Here is a 15,615-nt window from a genome sequence, read left to right on the forward strand (position 1 = left end):
GGAATTTGTTACTATATAAAATTTTGATATGTATATGCATAGTGTGTTGGGACTATATAGTACTCAAAACAGAAAACAAAGCCCTGTCATAGAGCCATCAAATGTCTAGGTTCTTTGGTGAGATCTACTGTTCTTTTGTCTCTTCTCTGTCCCTATGCTAGAGATAGTGTTGATACCCAGGCTGGTACAAATCATGTGTCTTTATCTATTATCTATTTCTTTAATATGTGTGTTTTTTTTTTTAATTTTCAAGATGGCTTTTCTTCCTCTTAAAAAGACATGGGTAATTGTTTTGGTTTATTAAATATTCTCTTTCCTGCTGGTGTGGTCTATAAATGACTTAAATAAAGAGGGGCAATGACTAAGAGTAAGATTTGTGACAGACAGTTCTACAGATAATTAAAAACGAATTTTGAGCAATGTTATTCTACAATCTGTTCACACAAATTTTACCCCAAAGGGATTACTTGTATATAAATGAAGACTACTAAGTAATATGCTAATACAATGATGAGAACAAATATAGAAGAGCAAACCTTAGGGGTGAAAAGGACTGTCCTCTGATCCAAAATGTTTAGGGCAAAGGAGATTAAATTATGCCTCAGCTCATGATGATCTCAGTATTTGAGTACGAAAACATAAAGCACTAATTAACATATTTACCAGCCCTAAGACTTAGTTCAGTGTGTTGCAGAACAGTATTGGAAAAAAAATTCACTTCAGGTTTATGCTTCAGGGAGAATGGTTCTATAAAACCTTTCTCCTGGCCATAGATTATTCCGCTAAGTACACTCGGTCTTTTAATGAGTGAACACCATCATTACAAGGGGATTTGACAAAACTCAAAATGTGTAGGTCATTGTAAATGTATAGGCCAGACAATCCCTTTGTCCTCAGTGGTATAGTTTCCATGTAACAAGAACATGGTTTTGACATTTTAAAACCCTAATTAGTTTAATATACTTGGGGCCCTAGTATGGAGCTTTAGGGAAGAGCTAGGTCCATAGCAAGAGGAAATTGGTTCATCAAAATGGCAGCATTCAGGCAGCTGGGTCTAGAATATGGATAGAAGAGGAAATTAGGCACTTACTGAGAGTAAAGAAAATTTTGAGGAAGGCTAATATAATTGAAATGAAATAATAAGAAAACAGTATAATCTAGCATTTGTAGTGTAATGTTTATTAATGAATGTTGCTAAAAGTAAAAAGAGCTATAAGTTTGAGAAATTAAACTATTTTAGATAGTTTTTGAAACCTCATATATCCTGATATTCTATTAACTGGCCTTTTAAAACTGCTTTCAATATCCACAATAAAGAACTACAGGAACTATATGAGATTGTGTTTCTTCTGATTTTGCAATTGAAGATTATAATTTCAGTCAGCCTTATTTTACTATTAAGGGTATGTCCTGCATTTTTTTTTCTTTAAAAAAAAATGCCAGTTTAAACTCATTTTCATAAGAAAACTAGCCTGAGATCTTTAGTGGGAGCCCCTAAGCTGATATGGCAAGTCCCAGTAAATTATATGACTCTATGGATGAACCCATGCAACTGGTTCTCCTATTGGGCTTGACAATAACAACAAAAATACATTACCATATACCTGTTGAAGGAAGGGAATCACAGAACAACCATGTCTCACTATTCACTTATGTTTTTGCTATTGCTTTTGCACTTACCTCAAAGGGTTTTACATCCAGTCGTCCCAACTTATTCAGTGAGATACGTCTTTCTCTCTTTATCTTTTCTACATTAGATGTGTCTGGTAAGGAGTAGCTTCTCCCATTTATTGATGCTCTTCTCAGTTCTGTTATGCTATGTCCGGTTTTTCTTAAACACTCCATCTTGAGTTTCTCAAGAGGTTGAGTTTTTACAGAAATTACTGCTAAGTGTTCTGAGATAATTTCTGGATCTATTTTGATTGCTTTATTCCCAAAATGAGGAACTATTTTAATTGGAAAATTTCCAGTTGAATCTTGATATGGCTCTTCTTCCTCTAACTCATGCATATCAATATCAGCATGCTTTTGGGCCTTTTGAATAATTCTATTAACATCTATATTTCCAAAGAGATTAGCATTTGAATTCTTTCTGCTAACTGTATCTAATGGAAAATGTGACACTCCATTAATAATTAAACTAGCCACTTTTCTAGGGAAAACAATGTTTGTACATTTTATATCATCATAAAGTTCTTCCTGGGTTCCAGATTGTTGCAGTACATTACTATAAACAGAATCAATAACCTGAGAAATCATTTCTATACTTTCTGGATTTAAAAGGTGTTCTTCAGGATTAGCAGCAACAAGATTAATATTACTTTGGGAAATTTCAGCTTTCACAGATTTTGTCAGTTGAGATGCAATTTTATTGAATTCGGGCTTTGATAAATTTTTTGCATCTTTGCTTGAGGCACTTGGCAACCTTGCTATTTTAGCCAAGAACAAGGCCAGTGCTTCCTCTAAAAACCTGGCATCTAACATAGAACCTTTTTTGGATGAAGACTTTTCCTGGGACTTAAATTCATCAATAATTTTGACCACTTTTTCCATAATTTTGACAGCTTCCAGAACTAATTCTGAACTTGATACTTTGTCCTCTACTTGAGGTTGAAATTCAGAATTGGAAATTTCCTTCACCATTAAAAGACCTATTATATCAGAGAGGACATTGCTCTTACCCATCAAATCTTTAAATATAGAAGTGTGTGAGCCAGAGTGCTTTAAAACACTGGCATAAACAGAATTAACTACTTTTTCAATAGTTTCATTGTTAGCTGAAGGTACAGTAGGCAATTCCTTGGCTGGTGGTACAAGTTTAATCTTACTTTTGGAGATAAATTCTTGTATTGAATTTAATATTTTTGAGCTTATTTTTTGCATGTCAGTTTCTAGAGATTTGGTTCTTTCCTTATCCACTTTTGGAAACACAGATAAAAGCTTTAATAAAAATTTTACAGCAATTTCTTCTATTATGTTATAAGGCAGTATATGAACACATGATGGTTGAGGCTGGGGAGCATCAGCAGTTTGGCTAACAACTTTAAGGATATTTTCAACAACACTGTCAACTTCTGCACACTGATGTGGAGTTAGCTCTCCAGAAAAATAGTTTTGCAATTGATTGCCAGTCAATTCTTTCAGGATTAAGTCAACTATGCTTTCTGAAAGGATTCTGCATCTGCTGGCTATACAATTTTGTATTATCTCTTGTGATCCAAACTGTGACAAGAGATTATTATAAATAGAATGAATCACTAATTGAATAATTTCATCATCATTGGGATGTAAGGATGGCACATATTGTATCGTCATATCTTTATCTTTGGAGATTGCTGTTGTAACTTTATTTAATAATTTCATTTGAAGGAAATCCAATTCTGTGAACCAACTGTCCTCAGATGTTTCTACTTCAGTGTTGGATACTGTTGAGAAAATTTTGGATAAAAGAGTTGAAATCACATTTTCCAAGAATTCATGAGGCAGCATGATGGTATATGGTGATGATGTTTGACATTCTTTGCTGGCTTTCTGTGCCACCTTTTGGACCTTTCTAACAACATCCTTAGATTCCAGAGGCAAACATGCTGAAGCTGTAACCTCATCGCAAAATATGAAATTAAGCTGATGTTGAAAAATTTCATTTATCACTGCACTGGTTAGTCTTCTTGCTAAATTTTCCCCATTATTTTTTATATTCTTACAAATTGAGTCTTGAGATTTATATTCCTTCAAAATATTGCACACAGAAGAATGAACAACTTTGTTGACCAATGTTTTATCAATTTCTTGTATTTTATCGAGGAAAGGTATCTTATTTGATGAGGGTTTTTCAGTCATTTTATGCATAAGTGGCATTTTATCCACAGTTATTTTCTTAGTGTTGGAGGATGTTTCATCTGTAGTTGATTCTTTATGCCTGGGAGGTGCATTAGGAACTGATGACACCTTATCTACAGGTGGAAAAAACTGATTTCCCTTATGTGGCCTAAATACCTTAATTTGAGCGTCTGAAAATTCCTTCAACAGAGAGTCCATAAGTTTCATAGCTGTATCATAAAGTTCAGCTTGATTTTCACCATCACTTTTATTTTGATATCTATCACATATTTGTGTTTCTGATGAGGAAGAAAAGAGCAATTTGTTAACCATTTCGATGATAACATCTTCTAAAAATTTAGCAGGAACAATTCCAGGTTTACTTTTTGGTGGGTAGTGAGGACTGTCTGATTTACTAGGTTCATTTTTAATCTCCTTACTTTTCACTTTTTCTGTTTTTTTCCCTCTCTCACTCTCTTTCTCTTTTTCTTTCTCTCTCTCTATCTCTTTCTCTTTTTCTGTATTTCTCTCTTTCTCCTTTTCTTCTTTCTCTTTGACTGGGAGACTTTTTTTAATTGAGAGGGATGAATCCTTTGTTGAAACAGACTCTGTAAAATCTTGGCGGACTTCTTGAATTACATGTGATGTTGTATTATTTGGGAGACTTTGGGGTTTTGAATAATCTGATTCTGGAAAATGATATATTTCTAAAATATTGTCATAAATGTTTTCAGTGACATTTTGAACATATTCATAATTTAAATATTGTTCCTCATTTATATCTGTTTGAGATGGAGAGTCTTTTCCAACCTCTTTTTTTGGCTTTTGGCTAACTGTTTTCAAAATATTTTCTGTTGTGATCCCTGTAATGCTCACTTTGGATGTCAAAGATAACTGAAAGGGGTTGTCTTCCTTTTTTAATGTATTTTCTCTTGTTTTGTCAATCTTCTTTTCATTGTTTATTTCAAAATTTTGTCCAAGTATTTCCTCCTCATATACTATAACATCAGTAGCTACTGGAGATTCTGTGTGTACCTTATTACCTTGTCTCTTCTCATCTTTTGAGGCTGATATGCTTTTCTTCTCAATTTCATTATTTTTAAGAGTTACCCTCAAATCTGGTTCCTGCCTATCTTTACTTTTCACACTAGTAGTTGGAGAAGTAACTCCTGATACATTCTCATAATTGTTCATTGAAATTTCCGTTTTATCTTCTGTCTCTTTCTTTTCATTTGCCACACTTGCAGCTGGCACTGATAACATGTTAATTACATGGCTTTTCATAATTCTAGTTATAGAGGTAACTTTTGGACCTTGGATGTCACCTTTTTTCATTGATGTTCCTTCAGTTTTGAAAGTTTTCTTTCTACTTATTGCACCACTGTCTATTTCCAAAGTGTCTAACACATTTTTCTGGCCTGTGGTTACAGAAGTGTGTTTATATGATTGTTTTGGTAAAGCAAGTTCATTCCCTTTCAAGCATCTGTTTATCTGTGTAGAGGTTTGCTGTGGTAGGTGCTGAACCCTTTGGGTGATGTTATCCAGATTTAGAAATGAAAAGAAGGTGGAAGACCAGTCTCCTGAGAAAAGTGGTTGAATCTTAAAAGCAGAGATTGCCTTCTGAACTAAAGCAGCAATCATTTCTGTCACAGTGTTACTCTTATCATCCTTCTGAATATCACTAGAGCCATATTTTCCTATGAACTGATCATACACAAAACTGGATATCTTGTCAACTGTTTCTTTATCAATTGGTGGAAAAGAAAACATTTCCTCAGCATTTGGTAGAACTTTAATTTTACTTTTCCTAAACTCTCCTAACAGAGAGTTTGCAAATTTTATAGCTAAGCCCACAATGTCTGGCTCTAGGATTTCTTTTTTCTTAGAATCTTCAATAATACTTGGAAGAGAATAAAATTTATGAACAAGGTCAACGATTACATCTTCCAGAAATGTAGCTGAATATAGAGAAGGCTGTGTCTTTTCTTTACCAGGTTTACTAAGTACAGACATATGCCCATAATCAGATACCTCACTGGAAGATGATTCTTCACTATGTAAAAATGGTTGTAGATGATGATCCATGATTTCCTTCATGATGAATCCAGCTATTTTACTGAGGAATGAGCCTCCTTTTTTGTCTGCACCTTTCTGTACTTCAGCTTGAAATTCAGATTTTTTCAAAATATTATTACATACAGAGTCAACCAAATTCTCAATCATTTCTAATTGCATACTTTCTGCATTCTCCTCTGCTGTGGCAAGACAGATCTCATGTTCAGAAATTTCTTTGATAATTTCATCTGTCAGCTTTGAAGTTGCATCTATAAACTCACAATCTGATGTAACTTCTTCCTCTTTTAGTTTACTTTCAGTGTCAGGTGAAGGGAAGATATGCACTAGCAGCTTGTAAATCATATCTTCCAAAAGAGAACGAGGCAGCACAGTAATACATGATGGCAAGGTATGGCTATCACTTGTGATGACATTGAGCACATTTCTAATGATATTATCAGCTTGAGGGGAAGAATAGGAAGAAGACATTAATTCTCCTGAAATTAATGATTGCACCTGGTAGTCATAAATTTCCTCTAATAGCAAATGATATATTTTTCTTCCAAAACCAACAGTGTCACTTTGTATAGCCCTGTATACTTGAATCAGAGATTTATATTCATCTAAAATCTTTTCATAAATAAGGTTGACTGTTTTTTGAACAATTTCTTTATATCCTTCTGAAAAACGCATATAATCATCCAAGTTATCTGCAACTAAAATCTCTGATGTGGTAAACTCCTGGACAATTGAATTTACTAATGTTGTAACAATGCTGGTAATTTTGGCTTTTACTGTATCTGGGTCTTCAGCAGCCAAGAAATTATGTGAGAATGCATAAAGGAGTTTACATAAAAGCTCAGAAATTACTTCCTCCAAAAAGAAAGCTGAGTTCACAATGAAAGACATCTCTCTTTGTTTAGGATCTATTGCTTTCTGTTTATATGTTTGATCAACTGCTGATGAAACAGGAGTTTTATCTCCAGATAAAAATGACTGAAGATGGTGGTTAAAGATTTCTTTTATTATAAAACTTGCTATTTTTGAAACAGGTATGTTACTTATACCTTTTCTATCTTTTGTAAGAGATTGGTATAGATTCAAATGTGAAAGATCAGCATAAATGGAATCAACCATAGACTGGATATCTTTTTCTGAAATCATACTTTGTTTTTCATTTCCATGTTTAATAATACATATTGCATGTTTTGAAATTATTGACATAATTTCATTTATCAGTTTTATGACTGTATTACTTAGGTCTGATTGAGAATTATCTAGATGTTCTGTTCTGGGGGCCAATGGACTCATCTGAGATATAAGCTGAGTGACAATTTTTTCCAAATCAGTATGGGATAACATGGTAGTATATATTGTTGATGCCTGCCTTTGAAATCTTGATTTGGTAATGTTCCATTGAACTCTCTTCATCAAAACATTAGTATTGAGTTTGGAGTGTGACTTAAAAGGAAGCTTTCCTATAAGGTTTGGATGAATTTGGAAATCAAAAGTTTCAGCAAGGATGATTTTGGTTATCCTTGCAGCTAATGTCTTTGTGTCATTTAGAAAATCTTTATCAGGCGTTATTTCCATCTCATATTCTTGCAGAAGTTTGCTGTACACCTTGTCAATAATGTTCTTGACTATCTCTCTCTCCACTGGAGGCAAACACAATTGTTCCTCAGCATTTTCTAGAATGCTAACTTCAAATTTTGAGAATTCTTCTGCTATCAAATTTATGAGTTTTTCAGCTTTATCAAATAGTTCATCTTCTGAATCTCTTACTGATTTTGTTTGTACAATGCCTAACACCCTGTGGAATATTTTGCTTAAAACCCCAGAGACTACATCTTCCAAAAAAGTTGAGGAATAAACAGTGGCATAAAACCACTGCTTTCTCTCATCATCAAAATATGTGTATGATGAAGAAGGTAATAGCTTTCCATCCACAAATGGCTGAAGATGTTGTTGACAGATATGTTTAATTATAAACCCTGCTATTCTATCAATAAGAATATCATTACTACTTGTGATATTTTGCTCAACTGGTTCTTGAGAATCAGAGTTTTGTGAAATATTTTTGAATACTGAGTCAACGAGATGCTGAACATCATCTTCTGAATAAACAAACTTGGTTTCTTCTTCATTTTTTGAAAATCGAATTTCATGTTGGGAAATTTTCATCCTAATATCACTGATTATCTCTGAAGCAATTTCATTGAAATTCGCTCTTGATATGTCTTTTGGAGTTTCTCTGTCTGGAACAATGCTAGTTGCCGATGGAAAGATTCTAGATAATAGTACTCTTATCATGTCTTCTAAAAATGTGTATGGCAGCAAGGTGTTATATGGAGATAAACTCTGACTTGGCTTGGTAGATTTATTGATGTTACTAAGAATGTCCTGAACAATATTCTCAGCGATTGAAATAGAATGGGAAGATGATGACAAATCACCAGAAAAGAGTGGATGAAGAAGGTAATCTGAAATAGCTGCTACAATTAAATTGGTAATATTTTCCACAAAAATATCACTGTCTTCAGACTGTTTATCAACTTCAGGGTCTAGCCCATACTGTTCTAAAACATTTCTATAGATTGAGGTGACAAGTTCATCCACAATATCGATATTTACAGAGGTGTAAGATTGTTCTTTGCCATCATATAGAAAGTGAATTTTAGCTTTGTGAAAATGGTTATTTATTGAGTTTACTATTTTTTGGGTCATATTTTCCAGTTCAATTTCAGTGTTATGCTTTGTGCTGAAAATCTTTGATAAAAGTCTGGCAACAATTTCCCCTACAAATGTATCAGGATAAATACCTAAGGGTGATGGTGTCTGGGGTCTGTGTGACTCTGTGACTTCATTGAGAACCTGCTTAACCATATTTGATACTGCATCCATTGGAGTCTTTGGACGAGGTAAACCTTCTCCACACAAAAATGGTTGAAGATGATTTTCAATAATCTCTTGGATAATAAAACTGGCTATTCGGTCAATCATAATTGGGCTTCGGCTAACTATACTTTTCTGTATTGAAACAAGAGAGTCAGACATTTGCATGATATTACTATAAACAGAATCCACCATCTTCTGGAGGTTTTTTCCAGTACATAGATATTGATTATCATATATAGTGAACCAAACTTTATGTTTTGAAATGGCTGATATAACCTTATTTATTATACAGGTAGACATTTCATTGAAATCTGGACTCATGAAATATTTGTTTCCCAAAGAGGAAGCCTTGTTGGGTGAAAGAATGAGTTGAGATAAAAGTCTTCGGATGATATCTTCTAAAAATGAGTGGGACAATGTGGTGCTGTAGCCTCTTGAAGACCTAGACTGGGAAGTAAATTTTCTCAGGTTATTTTGAAGTTTCTGCAATATAATTTCAGCTTGGAGAGAGTAATATGAGTTCGGTATGAGCTTTCCTCTGAAGTAAGATGGGAGTTGGTAGTCTAAAATCTCTGACAGTATGCCGTTAGTTATTTGTTCTGCTATTGAGGTATTGTCACATGCTAGATTATCATCACAGGTCACTTTCAATTTATATTGCTGTAAAACATCATAATAAACTGAATCAACAATTCTACTAATAGTTTCTTTATGGATTGGTGGAAAACACAGCCTTTCTTCAACATTCCGTAAAACAGTGACGTGTGCATTATTAATCTCATTCACTACATTGTTGACAAATATTGTATTCATCGCATAGAGCCAGCCCTCAGTGATGTTTTTGTTTTTGTCCCACAGTGAAATAGAGAGATTAAAAAACAGTTCTGAAATTATTTCCTCCAAAAATGTGGCCGAGTACACACCTGTATTTATATCTCCTGGATATAGCTTATTATGGATGGGTATTGAATCCATATCTTTTGTTCCCTGTCTTTTGAGAGGTGACACAGAAGTGGAATTTACTGAACACTTCTTGCCAAATGCTGCTTGTATTTTGGAGCTAACCCCACTGGGACTATTCAGGGATCCTGTCAGAGTATTACCATCATAACTCATGAATCCTAAAAAGGCTTTGCCTTGTCCTAATTCTGTGAATTCTGGCCTGTTTGCATTTATGAAACTAGACTGCATTTTTTTTCTTCCGTACTTCAAAGGCTTGTTTGCAAAAGGTGGGCTTTGGGGGAGTTGTACACTATGACATAGTTTGTCCATCAATGATTTAACCAAGCTGTGGGAAATAATAGTAAGCATAGAGTCTGATGATAATAAATCTTGATCCATTTCTGCCAGATTTTCTAAAAAGTCTGACATATAATCTCCTTGAAATTGTTCACAGTCCATTGCTCCCTTACAGTAATCAAATTCTTCATCTTCTAAGCTTTGCAGTGTTTTTAAAAGTTTACATTCTTCTGCTAATATTTCATTGGAAAGAGGGCTATTATCAAGAAAAACAGTGTTTGTGCATTTTTCCAAAAGTGTTCTGATAAGTTTCTCACACACGACATTGAGAAGAAAAACTGATTTGGGGGTGAGGCCCAAGTTATTTCCAAGTATGCTGTTACTTTGCTGATCATTTGAGGATGAAAAAAATGTTCCTGCCTTTTTATCAGAATTCATAGCCTCACCTGGATGTTCATCTGGTAAAAATAAATCTAAAACAATATTAAAAACTTTATTGACTACTTCTTTGGATTCACGAGTTTTTAGAGTACCAACCAGATTGTCTAACTGACATGCCAGATAATTTAATTTACTTTTTTGAAGGAGATGATCAATTTGGTAATTAGATGATTCCCAATCTCTGGAGCCTTTCTGTCTTTCCATGGTATTTGTTTCATTGCAAACGGTCACACTATTTCTTCTAAGCATGGAAAATGATTTTTTTCTTCCATTGCTTTCAAGATGATGGTTTATTCCTATTTCTTTGGACATTACCTGAATCACTCCTGTTAAGAGATCCTGAAAGAGATTATCAAAGTCAGCAGAAGCTGCTCTTGGGCAGTAAATGTACTTTGTTTTTAAAGGAAACATTTGCTGTGCAATGTCAACCTCTATAATATTACTGTTAAAAAGGATTTCAGTGATGATATCGGAAATACTTAAAGCAAGTTCCCCAATAGAAATTGACCTGCTTTCAGACATTTGAGAATTAATTGAAATAATCTTGTTAAATCCTACATTTTGACTTTCCAGTGTTTTCTTTTTTTCTCTACTATCTTTGGTGTTACCAGAAATGCTTGAAGTTAAATGGCAAATAATAGACTCAGTGAGATGTTCACAAAGTTGATTAAGTGAAGAATCATTGTAGATACTTCTGAGAGGCTGTCTTGATTCACATTTTTTCCTTGACAATGTGGAAATAATAGACACCTTCTCCTCACTGGAAACTGAAAAAAATTACCACTTTTAGCATGCATGAAGAGAAATATGTAAAATTCAACATACTGGTAATTATTTACATATGAATTTCACTTATGGAATATCTCACTAAAGAAAAAAAACATAGTCAAGAAAGAAATTGGGTTTTCTTCAAATATTTATTACCCATCTGTGGAATCTTAATTTTAGGAAGAAAGTTGAGAAAATAAGCCTGAAGAATTCAAATCTCTCAGTTAAGTGTTGATATCTCTCTTGCTTAGATGGGTTAGGGGCTCTAAGAAGCTGGAAATCATGGGGCAGAAAAATGATTTCCAAGTTTAATGTTACAATTTAGCTTGTCTGCAGTGATCTCTAGAGAGCTCATGTAATTATTTAAAATTTATTTTTAGTGAAAATAGTTAATGTTAGGTTATCTGTTACTTTTTTTTTAAAGAATTTATTTATTTGTTTGGGGTGGGGGAGGAGCAGAGAGAGAGGGACAAGAAGGCTTCACGCTGAGCACAGAGTCAATGGGGGGCTCGATCCCACGGCTGTGAGATCATGACCTGGGCTGGAGCCAAGAGCCGGACACTTAACCGACTGAGCCACCCAAGCATCCCTCTATTACTTTTAGGGAGCTACAGAGATGTGTTGCAATAATGATTTGATTGAAATGAAAATGTGCTAAACTCCAGAATTTATTGAAAATCATTTACCTCCCCGGGATGGCCAACTTCTTCAAGCGGCAGCCAGAGAAACACACTATTTTTTCTCAAAACTTAATCATCTGTTATACCTCTGCACTTGAAATCAGGTAAAATTGTGGAGATGGGAAGCTTTAAGATGAGCTTTGACTGCTAGGCAGGCTTTGGCTATGATGAGATGAAGAAAGTGAGGAAAGAGTATTCCAAAAGGAATAAGGAGCAGGAGTAAAATCACTGGAAGGCCCTGAACATGTCTGAAAATAGAGAATAGATTTGATAGAGAAAAGTACCAATAGGATGGAATCATGGATCTTCTCTTGTTTGTTTTGTTTTTCTTTATAATTCTCTAAGTTTAGTTAGGCTATGTTTGGAGAAAGTCTGTTTATGAACTTGAAAATTGCAGACACACAGCTATCCATCTTGAAAGAATGCCAGTTTTAAGGATGAAGAATGACCCCCCCTATGCAAGTGGGTAAGACTGGTAGGATATGTTTTCCTGTTTGAATGATTGGCAAGTGATGTATCTCAGCTGGTATTATAGCAATTAATTACTGGTAACTGGAATTATTGATCCAGTTCAGGGGTACTCTAGCATTATTAGAATATTGCCAATAATGAAACTGCCAAGAATCAACAGGTTTTGATATATAAAAAATGGTTCTTACATATGATTCAACCTCTTAGAAAAGAGTGAAAATAACTTTGTGAGGATATGTTTAGATTTTAAGGAATTTAAGAATACTGGAATACAATCAAAACAAATGGTTAATATCACTGTTCTTATACATTGTGACTAAAGATGGCAAAGAATTCAACTGTTCACCTTGAAAAGATAAATCACTAACCTTCAATCAATTAACTGTATATTTGGCATGATTATAAAGAAGTCATGCATAAAAACTTTAAAAACTCTTTGGAGCGTCTATCTCATACTCAACCAAAATCCTCTGCTTTAAAGTAATGCCATTTTCTCTCATCTGTAGTTATGGAAAACTGATCAACAGGCTTGTTCAGATTCAAATCATTTGAATGTTAAACTTTTTTTTTTGTATCCTGATATGTTAAGAAGTTATTAAATACTCCACTTCCAAGGCTATTTTCAGAAAAAAAATAAAAATAAAAAAAAAACAGTAAATTCAGCTCCTTGGATAGGAGGGCTTTAAAAATATCTATTTTTTCTAAGTTATCCCAACTTTTAAAGTAGATTATTTCTTGCTTACCTCTAGTTTCAAAATTCTTGAAATATGTGACCACGGATGTGGAGATATGTCTTGCTACCAAATGAATTTCCTTTGGACCCAGTTCATGATCAGCAAAAGCAATGACTTTAATTTCCTTCAGAGCCTTTCCATTTGGGGATCTCTTACTTTCCCATTTTTGCAATAAAGAAAAATCTTCTGTGATGGCTTCAGGTTTTTTATTTTCTTCTTCAGGTATACAGCTTATTTTTTTGTCCCACATTCCAAGCAAACTTTTCTCCTCATTCTTTTGTCCTCCAGATAGTACGGACCAAGAGTTTTGCTTTGATAGGAAAAATGGTTTCATTGTTTCCATGTTTTCATTAATGTGTTGTTGACTTGGAAAACCATAGCTTGACAGAACAGTATTGACAATATTTTCTGCAGCTAAACATATTTTGATTGGAGAAACAGTTGTCTGAATTTGGTTTGACTCAACTAGTTTTAGAGTTTCATAATGAAATACTCTTGGATTTTCACCTTTTCCTATTTCTATGAATGACATGACTTGCTTTAATGCTGCTTCTGTGGATTCATTTGCTTTCTTAAATAGTTTTTGTAAGACACTGCCTTTGGAGAGAGAGCTATTTCCTTGCATGATTTGGTCAAAATGGCCAAAGTTCGATTCCCTTGGACTGTAGTCTTGTACTTCATTTTTAAAGCACGATGGTATATTTTCTGAATCAAGCCTTTCCATTGGCTCTGAACTTTTAATTGTATCTTCTACAGAGGCTCTGGCATATGAGGGTAAGTTTGATGAAGCCCTATACTTTTTTTTTGTATTTTCCTCTGAATAACACACAAAACCAGGTACACTGATTTGTGAAGGATTATTCCCAAAACCAACTTCCTTTAACTTTGATGTGGGCATTTTCATATTAGTTGCTAATTCAACCTGATTAACAATGTAGGTATTTTCTGCTCCTTGGAACAAACTTTTGTTTGGAAGGTTGTTGATATGAGTACACTGGTCCATCAGTGTGCCAATGATCTCACTTGCTATAACAGTCTCTTTCAATGTGCTAATTGAAGATGGTTCCACTTGGCTTATTTCTTTGTCTAGCTTGTTCTTAATTATACTTAGCATGTCACTGACAATATTAATAGCGCATGTAAGTAATTCTGAATGGAATGAGTGAATCTGTAGAAGGGTATTCTCTATGTTTTCCTTGGAAGTAATAGTATTTGAATTGGGTTCATCAGAAAACTTTTTCAGTGGTTGTAATTTTGGCAACATCTTTTTGTTTGATAGTCTCTGTTGGAGAGGAGAAAAGTTTTCTATAGGCATTTTCACTATTTCAGAAAACTCATATTTGGAGATAATTTTAAACTGCAAGTCTACAAATGACTCTAAAATGTTTAAAACCCTTTCTATAATTTCTTGAACAATTTGGTTGCTGGAGCCCAAAGAAATTTGGTCTACTGTATTTGTGTTATATATTGGTACACTGCTGAGGATGTCCTTGATTGGCAAATCATATTTACTTTTAATACTAATATATTCTTTCCTACTTGCTAGTGTTTCTCTCCTATCTGGGGAGGGAACTTGGGACAAAAAACACAGCTGTAATTTTTCAAATAGCATTTCAACAATTTCCCTTCCAAACATATTAATTTGTGCTTTGGTATCTTCAACTCTAGTAGAAGCTCCTTGGAAATGATTATAGCACCTGCTCTCATAATCCTCAAGTTGCGGCAAATCTAAAAGTGAAAGAGAATATTCTAATTCTTTTGCTTTTATTGGAATTTTAGTCAAAACATTTTCAGCTATCATCATTAGCTTAGACTTTTCATTTTCCATATCATTTGATTCTGCTTGCCATTTGTCAAACATTTTTTTAAATATACCTTCTTTAGGAAAAATCTGTTCGAGCTGTGAAGAAACATTTTCCAAGTAAAAACATGCTTGTGGTTTGGCAAGATACTCTGCATCTGAATTCCCCTGTGAAAGTTTGAGATCTTCCACATGTGAGAATTTGATTGGATAAGCCAAATTGTGGTTACTTGTTGCACATAGTCCTTGCAAAACTGTATTAACTATTGTATTTGCTGCCATGATTTGATCGGATGGTAAAGCTTTAACGTTTATCATTGCTTTAGTTTGCTTCACCTTTTCAAATTCTTTCACAATTGTTTCCAGGATACTACTTATTATATCTCTGGCATACATTTTTAGTTCTGAAGTGGACAATCTCATTTCCAGTAAATTTTTGGCATCTCCTGTTGACAGTGTGTGTGGCAGTTCAGTGGTAGTCTTGGACTGGCTGTCTTTTGGAGTCTTCTTTCCAGGACCTAACTTGGTCTTGCTTTTGACCTTAGCACCAGTAGGTCCTAGGTGTGACTTTGTTCTAAATTTAGGCAAAGAAGTAACTTTTGATCTTGCTTTTAAACTTGTTTTAAAATCTGGTTTAGGGCTGCCCTTAGAGCTCACTTTAGAACTGTGTGGCTTTACAGGTTGCAACTCATCAGAACAACTTTCTGGG

At 34.2% G+C, this 15,615-nt stretch overlaps 1 protein-coding gene across 1 annotated transcript in view; it reads right to left on the reverse strand.

Annotated features, from left to right (window-relative positions):
- Positions 1-15,615, reverse strand: part of FSIP2 (fibrous sheath interacting protein 2) — a 103,719-nt gene that overhangs the window by 30,713 nt on the left and 57,391 nt on the right. The window contains exons 17-18 of the mRNA XM_028124491.2: positions 13,115-15,570; positions 1,681-11,219 (exon numbers count right to left, since the gene is read on the reverse strand). Of these exons, the coding sequence (XP_027980292.2) occupies positions 1,681-11,219; positions 13,115-15,570 (11,995 nt within the window). The remainder of the gene's footprint in view (positions 1-1,680; positions 11,220-13,114; positions 15,571-15,615) is intronic.

The sequence above is a fragment of the Eumetopias jubatus genome, unplaced genomic scaffold (assembly GCF_037043125.1).
Source record: "Eumetopias jubatus isolate StellerSeaLion01/CBP00866 unplaced genomic scaffold, mEumJub1_p1.0 scaffold_3, whole genome shotgun sequence".
NCBI lineage: Eukaryota > Metazoa > Chordata > Mammalia > Carnivora > Otariidae > Eumetopias > Eumetopias jubatus.